The following is a 16,636-nucleotide window of genomic DNA, read 5'->3' on the forward strand; positions in this document are numbered from 1 at the left end:
AATGTAAAATGGGACAACCACTTTGGAAGGCAGCCTGGCATTTCCTCAAAAGTTTAAATAGAGCGTTTGAGAAATTGCTACCCTAGATATATACCCAAGAAAAATGAAAACATTTACACAAAAACTTGTATACAAATGTTCAAAGCAACATTATTCATAATAGCCAAAAAGAAGAAATAACCCAAATCCAAATGTTTCCATCAATGGACGAAAGAATAAACAAAATGTGGTGTATGCGTACAATGGAATATTATTTAGCCATAAAAAGGATGATGTGCAGATTCACATTACAACATACACAGATGAAACTTGACGTCATCGTACTAAGCAAAAGAAGCTAAACACGAAAGGCCGCATATATGATTATGAGTCCAGTTATGTGAAATGTCCGCAATAGGCAAATCCATGGAGACAGAAAGTAGACTGGCAGTTGTCTAGGGCTGGGGCAGCTGGAGGGAAGTAGAGAGTGACTGCTAAAGGGTATGGGATTTCTTTTTAGGGTGATGAAATGTTCTCAAATTGTGACGGTTGGTTACACAACTCTGGATACTAAAAACCACTCGATATGGTGTATGGATTATTTCTCAATAAAGTTATTTTTAAAGAACACACACAAACTCAAGCAAACAAATACAGAACCTTTGCCGAGCGGCCAGCCTTGGTGGAGCAGTGGAGGGTTCATGCTGACGAGACCCATGGATGCCCACACAGGCTGCTGCTTAGTAGAAGATGCGCTGGGGAGTCAGATGTGAAAAGACATGAAAAGATTCATGCCAGCAGTTACCCTTGCATGTAATAACCGTAGGGAAGTTTTCCATCAGTTTCAACTGGATTGAGGATCAAGAATTCTGTGTGAGAAAACCCCCTCCCATCTGATGATCTGACTTTCAGAATGCAACCCTTTCTAGATCTCAGTGCCCCTCGCTGTTCCTGGAACGTGGCAAACACGGTCCTCATCAAGAGCCCTTTGCAGCTGCTGTTCCTTCTGCTTGGAATGCTTTTCCCCTGATATGAACATACTAGGATTTTAGCAACCAGGGAAAGGAGGGAAGGACACTGCAAACAGGGAACAGTACCAGCAAAGGCAGGGTGGTGAGAGTATGTGGTACACTCTTGAGAGAAGGTGCTGGTGGGTCCTGGGGAGGCTGGTGTGCGGAGAAGCCTTAATGGCAGATCGTGGAGTCAGTGACGGAAATCTGTGACAGGGCAGCGTGACAGTTCCTGAACAGGTGTGAGACATGAAGAAAATGGGGCGGGGCTACCCCAGGGAATCGTGCAGCTGCTGGGGTTCGGTGTTTCCATGGTGTAATTAGAGCAGATAAATATTACTAAGAAATTCTGTGTTTAATTTGGGGGACATGACAGGTAATGTAAGTAGCTTTAAAAGCAACTTTTTTGACACTTGTGTGTCACTTTGTGATTCTGATGGTGCACCAGCTTCTTCCTGCAGAAGAGACGACATAAACTTTCTTTTCACTGGAACTTTTCACCTGGTGTCCACCCTGTGACGAGGCAGACGGGGGCGGGTGGGGGCAGGTGGCAGTGGTATTTCATGGTTCTGGACAGTTTTGTCTAGACGATGCCTGCCTGCCCCCGGCCTTAAGTATCATACCGCACAGAACAACACGCAGCACAGAAATTTCTGTACGTGGGCATGAAGGTGGCGGTGACTGTAATGTCGAGATAGTCTGGGGTGGTATCCAGGGGAATATGCTGGAGTCTTGAGGGAAAGAGAGGTCACACCCTGGTGACTAAAAGAGGAATGGTTGTCTGTATTTACCAACCCACGTTCTCAACTCAGCTTTAATGCCGTTTCCTCAGTGAAGCCTTTGGTGACCACCATGTGCCTCACCCCTCCCCATGGGGAACACAAGCTAGCTTCTTTTGATTCCCCCGTTTCATTTGTAAAGAGAGAGTACCGTGGTGTAATTAAGAGCCCAAGCTCTGGAGCCAGACTGCCTGGGTTCGAACCCCTGCTCCACTGCACTGTGTGTCTTGGTTTTCTCATCTGTAAAAAGGGGGATGTTAATAGGACTAACAGCAGGTATGACTGTGTGACGATAATACGGACTGTACTGAAGACGGTCCATGCTGGCGTGTAGGTGAGTGGTCAGTAAAGGGCAGCTGTCAGGATGGTTACCAGCCTCTGCTGGGGTCTTGCTCTGGCTCCCATTAGGCTGGCGCCTCCTTAGTGCAGAACAATGGGTGGTTCGCCTCTGTGCCCCCCATGGCACTCGCTGCGCTGCTGGCGAAGGGCTTCAAGGATCAGTGACAGGAGGTCTGGGGAGACTGTGATGAGGGAGGGCAAGCCCGGGCTTTGGGCTCCAAAGCCTCTGAGTCTCACTGCACCATTTATTGTGCCTGGAGAACTCCTCTCCCTCCTCTCCTTCCTTTCTTCTTTCCTGAAGAAAAGGGAATAAAAATGGGGGCAAAAATAGTACCTACCTCGCAGGATGGCTACAAGGATTAAATGAGTTACCAGATAAAATGCTTAGAACAATGCCTGACACATTAGAAGTGCTCCATGGCTGTTCCTTCTTACTACTTTTCTCTTTTTCTTGGTATATTTTTTTCTGATTATGAACGCCATACTTATTTATGGTAGAAAAGTGTGAAAACGTAGGAAAACCCCCCACCATAGTGAGGGAGTCAGAGGTATGAGCAAACAAGTAAAAGATGGAGGAGCGGGGAGATGAACACAATAATGAACATGTGTACAAGATGCAGAGGCAGCTCAAGGAAATGATGTACTCGGTGGGGGTGGAAGGTGCCGTCCCCCACACCCTGGAAAGACCCCACGGACAAGGTGAAGCTTACATACGAGGAGGTTTTCAAAGATGAATAGGAGTTTGTTAGGTGGACGAGGCAGGGAAGGGCATCACCTAGCATGTGCAAAGGCACTGGGGCATTAAATAGCGTCTGCGCCGCTGTCACTGTAGTTGTGCATCGCTCCAGTATAGTGTGTACGGGAGGGCAGGAGGGTGGGTGCTGGGGTGAGAGGGGTGCTAGGAGGGGGGACGGGGAAGTAGGCAGGGCCAGGAAGTGAAAAGCCCTGTGTTGTGATGAAGAATTTGGACTTCAACCTGGGGGCTGAGAAAGGGCCCCTGGAAGGCTTGGACGTGCTGTCAGCCAGTTAGCATTTAGGAGCGATGACTCACTCATAGCAGGACAAATGGTTGGAGGGGACTTTGGGAGCGAAGAGAGCTACTGTAAGGCTGGTGCCAAAGTCTGGGAACAAGTCAGAGACGGCCTAGGCCAATGCAGAAGTCCCAGGAATGGGCCAGGCAGGACAGGGAGAGACGTGAAGGGTGAGGAGATGGAGGGCAGCAGCGCAGCCAGAACGAGGCCCGGGTTTGGGGCTTGGCTGACTGGGAAGTTGATGCTCTCAGCAACCAGAGGAGGGGATACACGAGGGAAACTGTGCTGTGGAGGAAGGTACTGAGTCCTCTGTCATTCCCGAGAAACCACTCTGGCGACCATGTTTATCTGCGTATGCAGAAAATGGTCCATGGGAATTTGGACTCATTTAAAAAATCTTCAGTTCTTCATTGTTGATATATTTTAAATAATGTACCTGGGGATGTGTGTGTATGTGTAGCTGATTCACTTTGTTGTAAGGCAGAAATTAGCACACCATTGTAAAGCAATTACACTCCAATAAAGATGTTAAAAAATAAATAAATAAATAAATAAAGACAAGGTTGTAAAAAAATAAATAAAAATTAAAAAAAATAATAATGTACCTGACTGGGCTTTCTTTTTATTTTTTGAAGTGGAAAAAAACCTTAAGCTCTATAAACAATTTATGAAAATGAAAAAAAAGGAAATGTCTTTGGGGAGCTTTTAAAAACAATCTTTTAATTAAAAAGGAACAGTTTGTTAAGATGTTCTTCTCCACCACCACCCCGTGGCTCACATTCCTGTCAGCTGCAGTGTTCAGGTAAAACCAGGCTTTTCCTCTGCTTGGAAACTTAACATCCTCTCTCAGAATTATTTCAGTTGGAGCTCGGACAGGCGTGACTTGGGGTGGGCGGGGGCATCAGGAAGGAAATTGCTTTTGCTAGGACTGATAATATCCTTCGGAATCACTCCACAGGTGAGAAGGCAAAGCTAACCGTGGAAGGCAGAAGCTTACAAGGAGGCGGCATGCAGCGCAACTTAATTTCCAGCAGTCAGAAAGCTCAACAGTGGAATCACCTGCTTTTGCCTGGGGTAACCACAAGCCTCCCATCCCTAAAGAGACCACCACAGAGACCCGAGAGCCGTCCGCCCAGGATGCTATTGTTTAGTGTCTGCACTGAGTGGAGGTTGAAGACCGCCTTGAAACAGGCCCTCTTGGACTCTGATTTTCACTGGCTGGAGGTAAGGAGCTGGAGCAGGACGTGGGCACACCGCGCGTGAACCACCTCACGGGCAGGATGTAGGGTGTGTTTGGGGCCTTGTTCTCATCTTGCTATACGATGTGACAAAGATTCTTTGCTTGAGCAAACCTTACTCAGGCTCCCAAACCTTTTCTTAGGCCCCTCTGTGCACTTCCTTGTAAAGTCCAGTTCTAGCAAGAACCAAGTGTAAATGCCCCGCAGTCTGCTAGAGACCCGAGACTGGAGCTTGAGAGTGATCAGTACCCCATGTGCAGATTCACTTTAATTGAATAGAGGTTAACAGTCGAAGCCATGGGAATAAATGGGTTCCAAGGATAATGGCATAGGAAGAGACCACCGATACGGTGACTGAACATTAAGGAATGCTCAATTAGGGACTGAGAAAAGAGGAATCATTAGGAGAAAAAGGAATGAACAATCAGGAGAATCAGGTGAATCAGATGTTGTAGCTGTTTCAAAGATATTTTTATAAATTTATTTATTTATTTATTTATTTATTTGTTTATTTTTGGCTGCATTGGGTCTCCGTTGCTGCACACGGGCTTTCTCTAGTTGTCGCAAGCAGGGGCTACTCTGTGTTGTGGTTGCGTGGGCTTCTCATTGCGGTGGCTTCTCTTGTTGCAGAGCACGGGCTCTAGGCACGCGGGCTTCAGTAGTTGTGGCACACGGGCTCAGTAGCTGTGCCTTGCAGGCTCTAGAGCGCAGGCTCAGTAGTTGTGGCTCATGGGCTTAGTTGCTCCACGGCATGTGGGATCTTCCCAGACCAGGGCTTGAACCCGTGTCCCCTGCATTGGCAGGCCAATTCTTAACCACTGTGCCACCAGGGAAGCCCTCAAAGATATTTTTTAAAAAACATATTTTTCACATAATGGCCCTGCTCAGTCTCAGGGCCCCCCCTCCCCGAGATGCTCTGAGGAGTGTCACAAAGTCTTCCAGGGGTCGGGGTCGGGGTAGGGGTAGGGGAAGGGGTCGGGGGTGGTCAGAAGGCTGAGCCCTGCTGTGCAGTGACATGTCCATCACCCCGCAGTTCTACTTGTTCAGGGGTCTTTCCCAGAGCTTCGCAGTTGAACCTGCACACGAGCAGCCAGGCTCAGGCCCACCCCGAACTGTCCTGCCTGGAACCTCCTCTCCTTTACACACGGGTCTTACAAGGCCTAACTCAGGTTTATCTCTTAGAAATGTCCTCCATTTCCTTACTGTTTCTTCCTTCTCAGTGTAAATGTTTAGGCTCTACCCTCAGGAATTATACTTTATAGGTCTGACTTGGGGCTCAGACACCTGCATTACTAACAAGCAGCCTCGTGACCCTGCTATGATAGTTCATGGTCTACACTCGGTCAATCTTAAGTCTGTGGTGGGTGTCAAAGAAGAGCCAAAAATGATGTTTCATGGTAGTTTTAAGAAATTAAAAACATATTAGGTAGTCAGTCGACATATATGATCCAAAATTTTTCAGATGTCAGAGTTCCAGACATTTCCTCGTCTTTTCCATCAGACTTTCATCTCAGCCTTCTCCATGACTGTAGCCTCCCACCAAGAGCCAAACCAAGAAATCTCAATATGCCTATTGGGTTTTTTTGGGGGGGCGATTTTTGGCCAAGCCACGCTGCTTGCGGGATCTTAGTTCCCCAACCAGGGATGGAACCCGGGGCCCTGGCAATGAGAGCACTGAGTCCCAACCACTGGGCCACTAGGGAATTCCCTCAATATGCCTACTGTTACCCAACATCCAAGTATGCTCTTGTCAAGAACCCCATACTCAGAAACACCTTTCTAGTTTTGGTTGCTGGTGTTAAGTATCGTGCAACACAGAACGCCACGCAGCACATGAAATCCTAAAGGTGGGTACGAATGTGTAAGTGGCTGTGTAAATGAGATAGTCTGTGGCAGTGTGCAGAGGAAAGGACAGAGTCAAGGGAGAGAGGTCACAGATTTGAGACTAGAAGAGAAATGGCTGTCTGTAAAGTTTTAAAGATTAATTTTTAAAGATTCCATTTACAGTCACTAATGTTTCTAGTTTAAACCGAAATAAATTTGGCCCCTGCACAAAAACACACTCCATCTGTCCTTCTGAAAAACTATTCTGTTTAATAGTGCATTTCATTTATGCGACAGGATGAGGATTTGGAAAATATAATGAAAGGTCATCCCTTCCGCTGGGAAAACTCGGGGAGCTCCATCCTAAGCCAGCAAGGAGCCCTGATGCCAGGCTCAGGCCCGAGCTTCCTCCTCTGGGCTGTGCTCTCTGCATTCACACTTGGCTGTTGAAGTCAGAGGTGGGGTCGGGAGAGGTCGGGCTGCTGGGGCCAGATGTCAGAGGTCATCGGTATCAGAGGGCAGGGCAAGCTGGCTGAGCGAGATCCTAAAAGTGTCCTTAGTTGCTAGGGGTTTAGATTAAATCACTTTCCATCACAGGAGTGGCAGGAGGAAGATGGAGAGGGGAGGGAACGAGACAGAGGCCAGTGCTAAATGCTTTTGATCCTTTCCGTCATGTTAGACTCACCGTCACAAAAGGGAAGAGTGAGTTCTCCACCCAAATCGTCAGACTGCTCTTGGAAACTTGGTCTTGCTGCTCCAAGAGCCCTGAAGGATATACAGTCACTACAGAAAACCTCTCTTGGGGTCTTCCCCCATGCCCAACAAAATAACAAATCCCTCAGCACCAGATTCCCATAATTAATGAAGTCATGAAACAAAATAGCACATTCCTTATCAAAATTTAAAGCTGGATTAGAAGCAGTGGCTTTGAAATACAGCCTCCATTTCCCCTTTCTAGCAATAACACGACCCAGAACATTCTTTCCACTTTCTTCTGTGCTGACTATGCTGACTCCAATTAGAGGAATCCTTGGAATTTTATTCCTATTGTGCTTCCATCCCCACCTTGGAAATGGTGTGAGAAAAATGGTCTAGTGCAAACTCCCTTCCCAAATGGAAGGAGACTGGTCCCAGAGCTTCCCTCTACTCCCAGCACTTAATCTGCTGCTTGCACCCTAATTTTTCAAGGCTGGTGTCATTCCTGGGAAAACTGACTAGGTTGCTAACCACTGTGCCACGATGATTTGCCCAATATGCCCCATTCTCTAAGGCGAAAGGATGGAGTCGGAAGGGACACGTCCCAAATTGTTCATACTTATATAGTAAGGCAGGAGCTCTTGAAACTCAGAGGAAGTGAGGAAAACAGGTATGTGGCTCTCTTTCACGTAGACTCTCTGATATTTAATTCAGCAGTAACTCGGAGAGAACTTTTGCTCACTCCCATTACATTCAAAGGCTTCTCTCCAGTGTGAATTCTCTGGTGGCGAACAAGAGCTGAGCTGTACCTAAAGGCTTTCCCACACTCACTACATTCATAGGGATTCTCCCCCGTGTGGATTCTTTGATGCTGAATAAGGCCTGAGCTATAGGTAAACTTCCCTCCACATTCCATACATTCATAGGGCTTCTCTCCAGTGTGGATCCTCTGGTGCTGATAGAGGTGTGAGCTCTGGCTGAAGGCCTTCCCACACTCGTTACATTCATAGGGCTTCTCTCCAGTGTGGATTCTCTGGTGATGAATAAGGGTGGAGCTCCTGCTGAAGGCCTTCCCACACTCGTTACAAGCATAGGGTTTCTCTCCAGTGTGGATTCTCTGGTGGTGAGTGAGGGTGGAGCTCCAGCTAAAGGTTTTCCCACACTCATTACATTCATAGGGTTTCTCTCCAGTGTGGATCCTCCGGTGGAGAATGAGAGCAGAGCTGCAACTGAAGGTCTTCCCACAGTCGTTACATTCGTAAGGTTTCTCCCCAGTGTGGATCCTCTGATGCTGAATAAGATGTGAGCTCTGGCTGAAGGCCTTCCCACACTCACTACATTCATAGGGTTTCTCCCCGGTGTGGATTCTCTGATGCTGAATAAGGTCTGAAGTTCGATTAAAGCTCTTGCTACATTCATCACACTTATGGGGTCTGTCTCCCACAGGAAGTCTCTGCTGGGAAATAAGGTTGGAACTCACAGTGAAGCTGTTCCCCAGATCGCTGTATTTCTCACTTCTTCCTCCCATGGGGGTTCGCTTTTCCTCAACTGTCACTTGACCAAAATCCTGTATCTTCCTATTCAGTCTCTCTCCAGAGGAGCTCCCCAGCTGCCTCTTCAGACTGACTTCTTGTTCATAGGCTTCTTCAAACTTAAGACCCTGAGAAATATCCTTTTGGAATCTTCCCAATAGTACCCCGTGTGATCCTGTATCTTCAGAAATTTCTGGACCATGTTCAGTTCTGGTCTCACCATCTGGCACAATACAAAACACAAATGTCACTTGTTCTTTGTGGGAAAAAGAATCAAAACCAGAGACAGTATAATCACATAATGTTCACAGGCTAAAAGCACATGCCTCTTATCTGTGTGCAAAGAGGCCTACCCAGGCTGTATGTAGCTAAGGCAGAATAAGAGAACTGGGCCAAGGAAACAGGGAAGGAGAAAGGCAGGAAGGAAAATCGAGAAAAGAGGTGGAAGTGTAGAGAAAGTTGGATCAGGCAGAGGCAGGGAACCAAAAACAGAAGAGACAGGACATACGGTTTAATGAAGTGACAAAGTCCTAGAGGTCAGAGACTGAAGATAACCTGGGAGATGGTGACTGCAGAACAGTTAGAGGATGAAGTGGGGAGCAGGTACAAGAAACTAACCACAGATGGTGTGGAGAAAAGTGGGAAGGTGATGAATACAAAGAGACAAGGGTGAAGCCCTGTAGCCCCAGGAGAAAAGGACACTCGGGTCTGTAGTCGTGGCAACTATATGCCAAGTCTATGGAAACAGGCCTGAGACAAAGGTCAGTCCATCTCTGGGCCCCAGGCCTAGAAAGCTGTGCTACGATGTGAGGCTATGTCAACAGTTTCCAGGTTTGCCTTCGCTATTTTCACTGCTCTGGGGTTTCTAAGGGAACTTCAGGCACAGAGGACAAGGGTAAAGGGTCCAGACTGTTAACATTTTTAATCTGTCAACATTTTAAGAGTAAAGGCAGGGCAGTGAGTGTTAGGGACAGAAAGAGCTGTATCTCCCTCACCTGAACAGGTACCTCTCAGGACCTCTCTGCTCAGTGCCCTTCAAACCCAGGACCCTCGGCTCTTCCTCTCACTCCAGCCCAGAGATCATGTCAAAATTCAGAAATGGGAATCCTGCTCACAGGGAAAGACATGGGACAAGGTTTATCCTGTTCATACCAAATGGCCCCAGAGCTCAATCCCAGACCCAGGATCTGCAGGGGACAGAGAGGAAATGCATGGGGAGTTCTCAAATGGGAGTCAGGAAGACCCCCTGGCCTTGCCCAGGAGAATGTCCTCACTGAAAGCAGGTGAGGGTAAAGGAATGAAGAGTCCACAGACGACAGGTTAAGAAGCTAACTGCTCCCTAACACAAGCTAAATTTCTACAAGAGCAGCAGTTACACTAGGTCCATCCACAAATCAACAGATCCCTAAAGGAAGTCCGACAGAGAAGGGGAGGAGCTAGACAGAGTTCCAGAATGTTCACTTGGGCACTGAGCAGTACCTCACATGTTTAGGGACCCCAATATGTAATCTTTTGGGAAAATCTCTGGGTTATATGTTAATGTTAAGTCCTAAGAATAACATGGAAAAAAGTGCCAGATTTAAAAAGGATAGAATTAAAAGGCCAGGGCTCGAGTCCTGCCCGTCACTAGCAATATGACTGTGTGCAAAGCATTTAAGACCTCTGACCTCTCTTTCCTCACCTATAAAATGAGGCTAATTCTGGCTACCTCAATAGCTGCATCATGGTGAGGATTAAATCAGAGAATACCTATGAACACTCTTTATGAACTGCAAATTACTGTACAAATGGGAGTTGCTACTATTGTTAGAATTTTCTGAGACTAAGTCAGTCCTTAGCTAATGATTTTCAGTGACTCAACTATTACTAGCAAACAAGGAAGCAGAGAAATGGCAAGGGAGTTTTACTGAGGAAGCATCGCTCCTTACCCAGGGAGAACACGTTCCCGTAATTCTCCAGCATCACATCCCTGTAGAGGTCCCGCTGAGCAGGCTCCAAACGCTTCCACTCCTTCCGGATGAAATACACAGCCACGTCCTCAAAGGTCACCAACTCCTGAAACAACATGTTCTCCCGTGCAATTTCAGGCTGAGGGATGGGACTGGCAGAGCCAAAAGCTAATTCGGGATGGGGCTGAATAATGCATATTGGGAAGTGGGAGAGGAGGTCAGGGTGGAGGAGGAGAGAAGAGAATCTGAGATAAAGTGAAGTTCCACTGTTTAGCAGGAAACGCCCACAGTCCTGACAGAGGGAATCATAGTTTAGGGCACTGAATGGGATGTTGCTACACAAAAAACTCCTGCAAAATGGGAAGGGAAAGGAGGATAAAGAAAAGCACAGCTTACCTGGGCCTTGGCCTTTAGCAGTGCAGCTGCCAACATCTCATCCCCCAGACTGTCCTTGTCGGAAAATGCAGGAACTTTTGAGGAAGGAAGAGCTGAGGACAGTTAAAGGGTCCATGAGTCAGTCGATCTGCACTCGAGCCTCTCGACCTACAGAAAACTCACAGGTCCTGGGACAACCAAGGACCCACCCCCTCTTACATTTCTAAGTGCACTCCTTCTGCAGCTACGGAAGGTGCTTACGCTTACGGCCGGCACGCTCAGCGTGGGCCTTCCTGCCTGAGGAAAGACGCCCAAAGCCCTGGTGACCCAGGCTCTCTGGTCTGCCCCAGGTGCCTTTCTTTCTTTCCAGTCACTCTACTCTCCATGACATCTGCCCGGAACTACTGTTAGTGATTAGCGTATTCTCGTCCATCCTCCCAAGCCTGGCCAGAACACAGGCTATCCTGTTCATGTCCCTTCCGTCATTCTCCACATCTCAAACTCCTGGACAAAATTCTTCTTATTTTTTTTTTTTTTAAATCTCAGAGCATATATTTTTTAAATTAATTAATTATTTATTTATTTATTTTTGGCTGTGTTGGGTCTTCGTTTCTGTGCGAGGGCTTTCTCTAGTTGCGGCAAGTGGGGGCCACTCTTCATCGCGGTGTGCGGGCCTCTCACTGTCGCGGCCTCTCTTGTTGCAGAGCACAGGCTCCAGACGCTCAGGCTCAGTAGTTGTGGCTCACGGGCCTAGTTGCTCCGCGGCATGTGGGATCCTCCCAGACCAGGGCTCGAACCCGTGTCCCCTGCATTGGCAGGCAGATTCTCAACCACTGCACCACCAGGGAAGCCCCTGGACAAAATTCTTGACCAAGGAAAACGGGCTTCATCCCAGCCCTGACTGAAGACACAATGCCCACAACTCTTCTCTTTTTTCTCTATCCCCAGATCAAATCTACACACTACAAATGTTTCCTGTTTCTGTGCTTGATCATATATATTTTCCTGTATTTCTTTTTTTTAAAAAAACATTTATTTATTTTGGCTCCGCCAGGTCTTTGTTGCGGCATGCGGGATCTTTAGTTGCGGCATGCAGACTTCTTAGCTGTGGCATGCGGACTCTAGTTCCCTGACCAAGGATCGACCCAGGCCCCCTGCATTGGGAGCATGGAGTCTTATCCACTGCGCCACCAGGGAAGTTCCAAGCTATACTTAACTAATGGCTTCATTCCGCCTTTCCCCGCTAGGCGGGGAGCTAGTGAAAGGCAAGGACTATGTCCTATCCAGTCTGGATTCCAGAATTTAGCCCAGCACTTGGTGAATGAGGGACTTCAACAGGTGATTGCTGAATGGCTGAATAAAAAGATGAGGGAACCCTGATTCCTTACCACTCTCAAGCAGGGCCTGAGGTTCCTGAGATACTCGATCAGCCTGAGTTTCCATGGGTCGGGCTTGAAGCTCGGATCTCTGGTCTCCTATTTGCAGAGTCAGCAGGAAGCAGGCTTTGAATGAGAATGAGGAAGCACTGTAGAAGGAAAAGTTCAAGGTTCAAAGATAATTTTTAAAAACCCTCTTGAATACAGACAGAGGGGAACTAGCATTTCAGTCAGTACCAGAGCAGCAAAGAGGAAATGCATCAACTGGGATTAGCCTTTTAGGTCAAAGGCCTAAGTTCCTGGACCACATCCCACTTTAGGCTCCCCCCGCAACACTGAGTGATATTTCTAACAACAAAAATGGGGAACATGGGTGCCAAATGATGCCATTAGCAGAATGAAATATGAAGCAACTACTCAAATGAAAAATATTAGAGTAAAGTGAAAAAGAGTGTTACACACAGACTGCCAAATGTAAGTATCATATCAACTTTTAAGAATAGTTGGAATAATGGATAAAGCTAATGTATACAGATTTTTTATTTTATTTTTGGCTGCACTGGGTCTTTGTTGCTGCACGCGGGCTTTTCTCTAGTTGAGGCGCGCAGGGGCTACTCTTCATTGCGGTGTGCGGGCTTCTCATTGCGGTGGCTTCTCTTATTGCGGAGCATGGGCTGTAGGCGCACGGGCTTCAGTAGTTGTAGTGTGCGGGCTCAGTAGTTGTGGCTCGCAGACCCTAGAGCGCAGGCTCAGTAGTTGTGGCGCACGGGCTTAGTTGCTCCACAGCATGTGGGATCTTCCGGGACCAGGGCTCGAACCCGTGTCCCCTGCACTGGCAGGCAGGTTCTTAACCACTGCGCCACCAGGGAAGCCCTATACAGATTTTTTTTTAAAAACCCTCATAAATGTTAGAATTAGTAGAAGAAAAAAAACTTACTGTGGTAGGTTTCTAGCTGTTATATTAAATGTAGATGCTATCCTTAGAGGAAGAGGGACCATGAAAAAGCACCCAAATAACAGAGACTGTGGGGAGTTTCCATAAGTTCTGTCTTAATTTAAAAACCCTGAGGAAACAATACCTGTCTCACAGAACCAGGGCAAATAGCTCAGATCTATTAAATTAAGACAAATTCAGGAACTCCCTGGCAATCTAGTGGTTAGGATTCGACGCTTTCACTGCTGTGGCCTGGGTTCAATCCTTGGTCAGGGAACTGATACCCCACAAGTTGTGCGGTGTGGCCAGAAAAAAAAGGTAAGTTTTCTGCTTCCAGTCTCAGTCAAAGGTGGGATGTTATTGAAGGATTCAGTCCCTTTTTGTGGTCCGTGTGTCGTCTCGTCACAGGGGTGGGTGTATATATTCGCCAGGTTCTGAGAGACTAGCCCCAGTTGCTGTGTTTCCTCTCCCCGAGAAGGTAGCAGCCAACCTTCTTTTTTATCTCCCTTCTCTCATAAGAGATTTCCTTGGATCAGAATGTAAGTCCCTGAAGCAAGAATCAATGCTTTTTAAAAAGCATAAGATTATTTATTACTCCATTTTTGTCCCTCCTAAGGTCCCCACTCCCTGGTTGCTGTGCTCTGTGGCTCCAGGGAATAAGATGTAACGTTAGTACCTAGACTAAGGTTTGGATCTCAAGTACAAGTTTGTTTTTCACAACTGAACGCCGTGGCAAGAATCAACAGATGGAAAATAGGTGCGGCAGCCACCAGAGCATCCTTACACTGAGGCAAGAACAGGGAAAACCCCTGGATTTTGTCTGCCTCCCTCTTTGTTCATTTGCTCTTGTAACAAACATTTGTTGAGTGCCAATGAACAATGCAAAGCACTACTGAAAGGAGTAAGAAAATCAGCAATGCAAAAGGTATTTGCTTCATCATTACAGACTATTGCATTCACATTAAGGCATAGAAAGGGGAGGGGCCCTGAGAGTCACTCAGAGTTCAGAGAACTCTATTCTTTGGGCAGCAAGGGGATGTAGAAGGCCCATCACCAGTGCCATTACACAGTGAAAAGCAATGAATCAGGCATAAGCCAGACCCACTGACAATCAAGGTGACACACCCTCTTGCCACCATCACCCTCTTGGCTGGGGCCCTTCAACTCTTTCTCAGAGCCAGCCATCTTTTTCTGTCAACGAACTTTACAATCTCCAGGATTGGTTAAGCAGGCACCCCCAACAAATCCGCTCTCAGTCTACTCCTTTAGAAAGGAAGGGAAAGTCAGAGGCTCTGACTCCGGAGAAGAAAGCAACACTCCCTCCTCCCAGCTGGGTTAACCAAAGCTGGAGCTCAAACGGATATTGTTGAGAACAAGTCCCCGGTGTCTGGATCAGTAAACAATGTTTCTCATAGAAAGAAAAACCTCCACTGTGCCCCCAGAGCTTCAGGTCCTGGTAGGGCCCTTCCCCTGCTCTACTGCCAACCCCACTCTCTGGAGTGCTCCTGGGGACTGGGAAAGATGACCTGGCAGTGAGAACAAGTCATGGAAAGCTTTACCTCCTGGATTCTTTCCTTCCTTCTCTGGAGTTGGTCTGTAAAAGGCCAGAGTAGCAATTATAGGGAACTTGGCAGCCTCTGTTCAAGTTCTTGGGAATTCTGACTTTAGTTGATGTCAATGCTGTAGGACTAAGGGAAAAAAAAAGGCATTTTAAATGTTTATGTAAACTTCACTTCTAATCTAGATATTTAGAGATAAGAGGAAAAGAGAGGAGACATATGCTAATAAATACTGATTAAGACCACAACTGGTATTTGTGTTGCACCCTTAGAGCTGAAACAGAAGTCAAGGTTCTCCAGGTCAACCTCCCACCCAGGGCAACAAACACCTTCTCAAGTTCCTAAGGTTCTGGCAGCTAACTTGCTAGACACTCTCAGCTGCTTCAGCAGGGAGTCTGCCCCATTGCTGCACAGCTTAGCCATTAGAGAGGTCTTCGGATGGTAAACTAAAAACCTGCCCCTTGGACCTTCACCTCTCAGAGGCTTAGTGCCCTATGGAGCTTCAATGATAGAATCTTCTCCTTCCACACAATTCTCCACCAAACACCTGAAACCAAATGATGCCCACTCCACAAACTTCTCTTCTTGGGGATAAATACCTTCAGTTCCTCTAATTATCCCCCAGACTTCAGGTTCGGCATCCTGCTTATCCTCTCCTGGAGTTTACACGTGCCCTTCAGAATGGAAACACCGGTCGGTGTTCAGTCCCACTTGAAAAGCGAATCAAATCAGGGATCTATTACAACTGGAAATGGGACACAGTTGTACCACTCTACGAAAAAGACTCGATTTACTGGGCGCCAAGGGGATTATTCTGGAATCTGAATAGTTTTAACTGCGCACACTTCGTTGAACTCCTCATTCTCTGGTCCTCAGACCCAGCCCAGTGAAAAATCGACCCTCTCTCGTGCCGCGGGCGCGGATAACTAACTGTGTTAACATCAAATGAAAGCGTCTCGGGGAACGACCAAGTTAGGGTCGTTGTCATCAGCTGTTTTAAAGAGAGGAACGCCTATCCAGCCATACCAGAACTTCAAAGTACTCGAGTTGGGCGCTGTCACAGAACCATAACCGCAGCCCCTTTCCTATACCGCGACGCAGGGCCCGCTGGGGGGCGGGGTCCCTGGGGAAGCGGAGTCAGGACCAGAGCCTCCCGGCACCCTACCCGGGGCGGGCCTGGGGACCCCGCGGGCCGCAGCGGCACGGACACCACCCCTTCCCCGGCGACCACTGCCTCCGTCCCACCGCGAGCCCCGGGGGCGGCCGGACTCACCCTGGGGGCAGGGACGGGAGATTTGGGGGGCCGGACACCGACCAGGCCCCGTCGGACCCTGTCACAGACCCACACACCGGGGACAGAACAAAGAACGGAAGTTCCCTCCGTTTCGCTTCCGGGTCTGTCCTTTCACCACCACCCCCACCTCCCCCGGTCCCCCCACATCCACTTGTTCCCTCTAGGAAAATGGAAGGTCTTCGCCTCTCGGTGGTTTGCTGATTGGGCGCAGGGCCCCAGCACCGACGCGACACTCCAGGCCTGCCGCACCGCCAGCCGCGCCCCCTGCTGGCCAGGCCGGGTGGGGCGCCGCGCACCTGGTCGTCAGGGCTCATGCTCGGCCGGGGCGCGGGAGGCGGGGCGCAGGGGGCTGAGTGGGTCCTGGCTGCGCTCCCACGTGGTCTCCCGCGGGGCCACCGAGGGCCGAGCATTACTCACCGTGTCCGAGGGAGCGGAGTCCCAAGCCGACACGCAGCAAACAGGAGGACGCTGGAAGGATTCAATATAGAACATTCACCCTTACTTGAAGTTTCCAAATAAACCAAGTTTATGCTTCCAAACAAACCAAGTTTTGTGTTTGTTTCATGTAAAAATGCCTCCTTTAAATTACTAAAATCTGAAGAAAACATTCCGGCCCATCAGAGAGTTCACGTGAGGACAAAACCTGTACAAGGCAAGCGAGCAGAAAAGACGGGGAAGTTACCGATGTAGATCCATTCAGATCGTAGAAAACTGGTGAATC

At 48.1% G+C, this 16,636-nt stretch overlaps 1 protein-coding gene across 3 annotated transcripts; it reads right to left on the minus strand.

The window, feature by feature from the left end:
* Positions 1 to 4,903: 4,903 nt before the first annotated feature.
* On the minus strand, positions 4,904 to 16,024 carry ZNF3 (zinc finger protein 3). Of its 3 annotated transcripts, none has more exons than XM_057528927.1 (7): positions 15,895 to 16,016; positions 15,221 to 15,331; positions 14,622 to 14,750; positions 12,141 to 12,277; positions 10,774 to 10,865; positions 10,357 to 10,483; positions 4,904 to 8,651 (listed from the first exon to the last, which is right to left on the minus strand). In XM_057528927.1, exons 4-7 carry the CDS (start codon positions 12,193 to 12,195, stop codon positions 7,582 to 7,584), a joined length of 1,344 nt encoding a protein of 447 aa, XP_057384910.1. In that variant the 5' UTR covers positions 12,196 to 12,277; positions 14,622 to 14,750; positions 15,221 to 15,331; positions 15,895 to 16,016; the 3' UTR covers positions 4,904 to 7,581. The 3 variants fall into 3 exon arrangements, with proteins under 3 accessions (XP_057384910.1, XP_057384911.1, XP_007186728.2); XM_057528928.1 differs by having other exon boundaries at positions 15,221 to 15,366; positions 15,895 to 15,964; XM_007186666.2 differs by lacking the exon at positions 15,221 to 15,331 and having other exon boundaries at positions 15,895 to 16,024.
* Positions 16,025 to 16,636: the final 612 nt, after the last annotated feature.

Source organism: Balaenoptera acutorostrata, chromosome 15 (genome assembly GCF_949987535.1).
Source record: "Balaenoptera acutorostrata chromosome 15, mBalAcu1.1, whole genome shotgun sequence".
In the NCBI taxonomy this organism is placed as follows: Eukaryota; Metazoa; Chordata; class Mammalia; order Artiodactyla; family Balaenopteridae; genus Balaenoptera; species Balaenoptera acutorostrata.

Excerpts from the sequence above, each read along its gene's own strand:
- ZNF3 (XM_007186666.2), bottom strand. The coding sequence starts at position 12,195 with ATGGAAACTCAGGCTGATCGAGTATCTCAGGAACCTCAGGCCCTGCTT. Across the intron at positions 10,866-12,140 it reads TCAGGCCCTGCTTGAGAGTG|CTCTTCCTTCCTCAAAAGTT; the intron begins GTAAGGAATCAG and ends AACTGTCCTCAG. Across the intron at positions 8,652-10,356 it reads CGGGAACGTGTTCTCCCTGG|ATGGTGAGACCAGAACTGAA; the intron begins GTAAGGAGCGAT and ends GTATTGTGCCAG.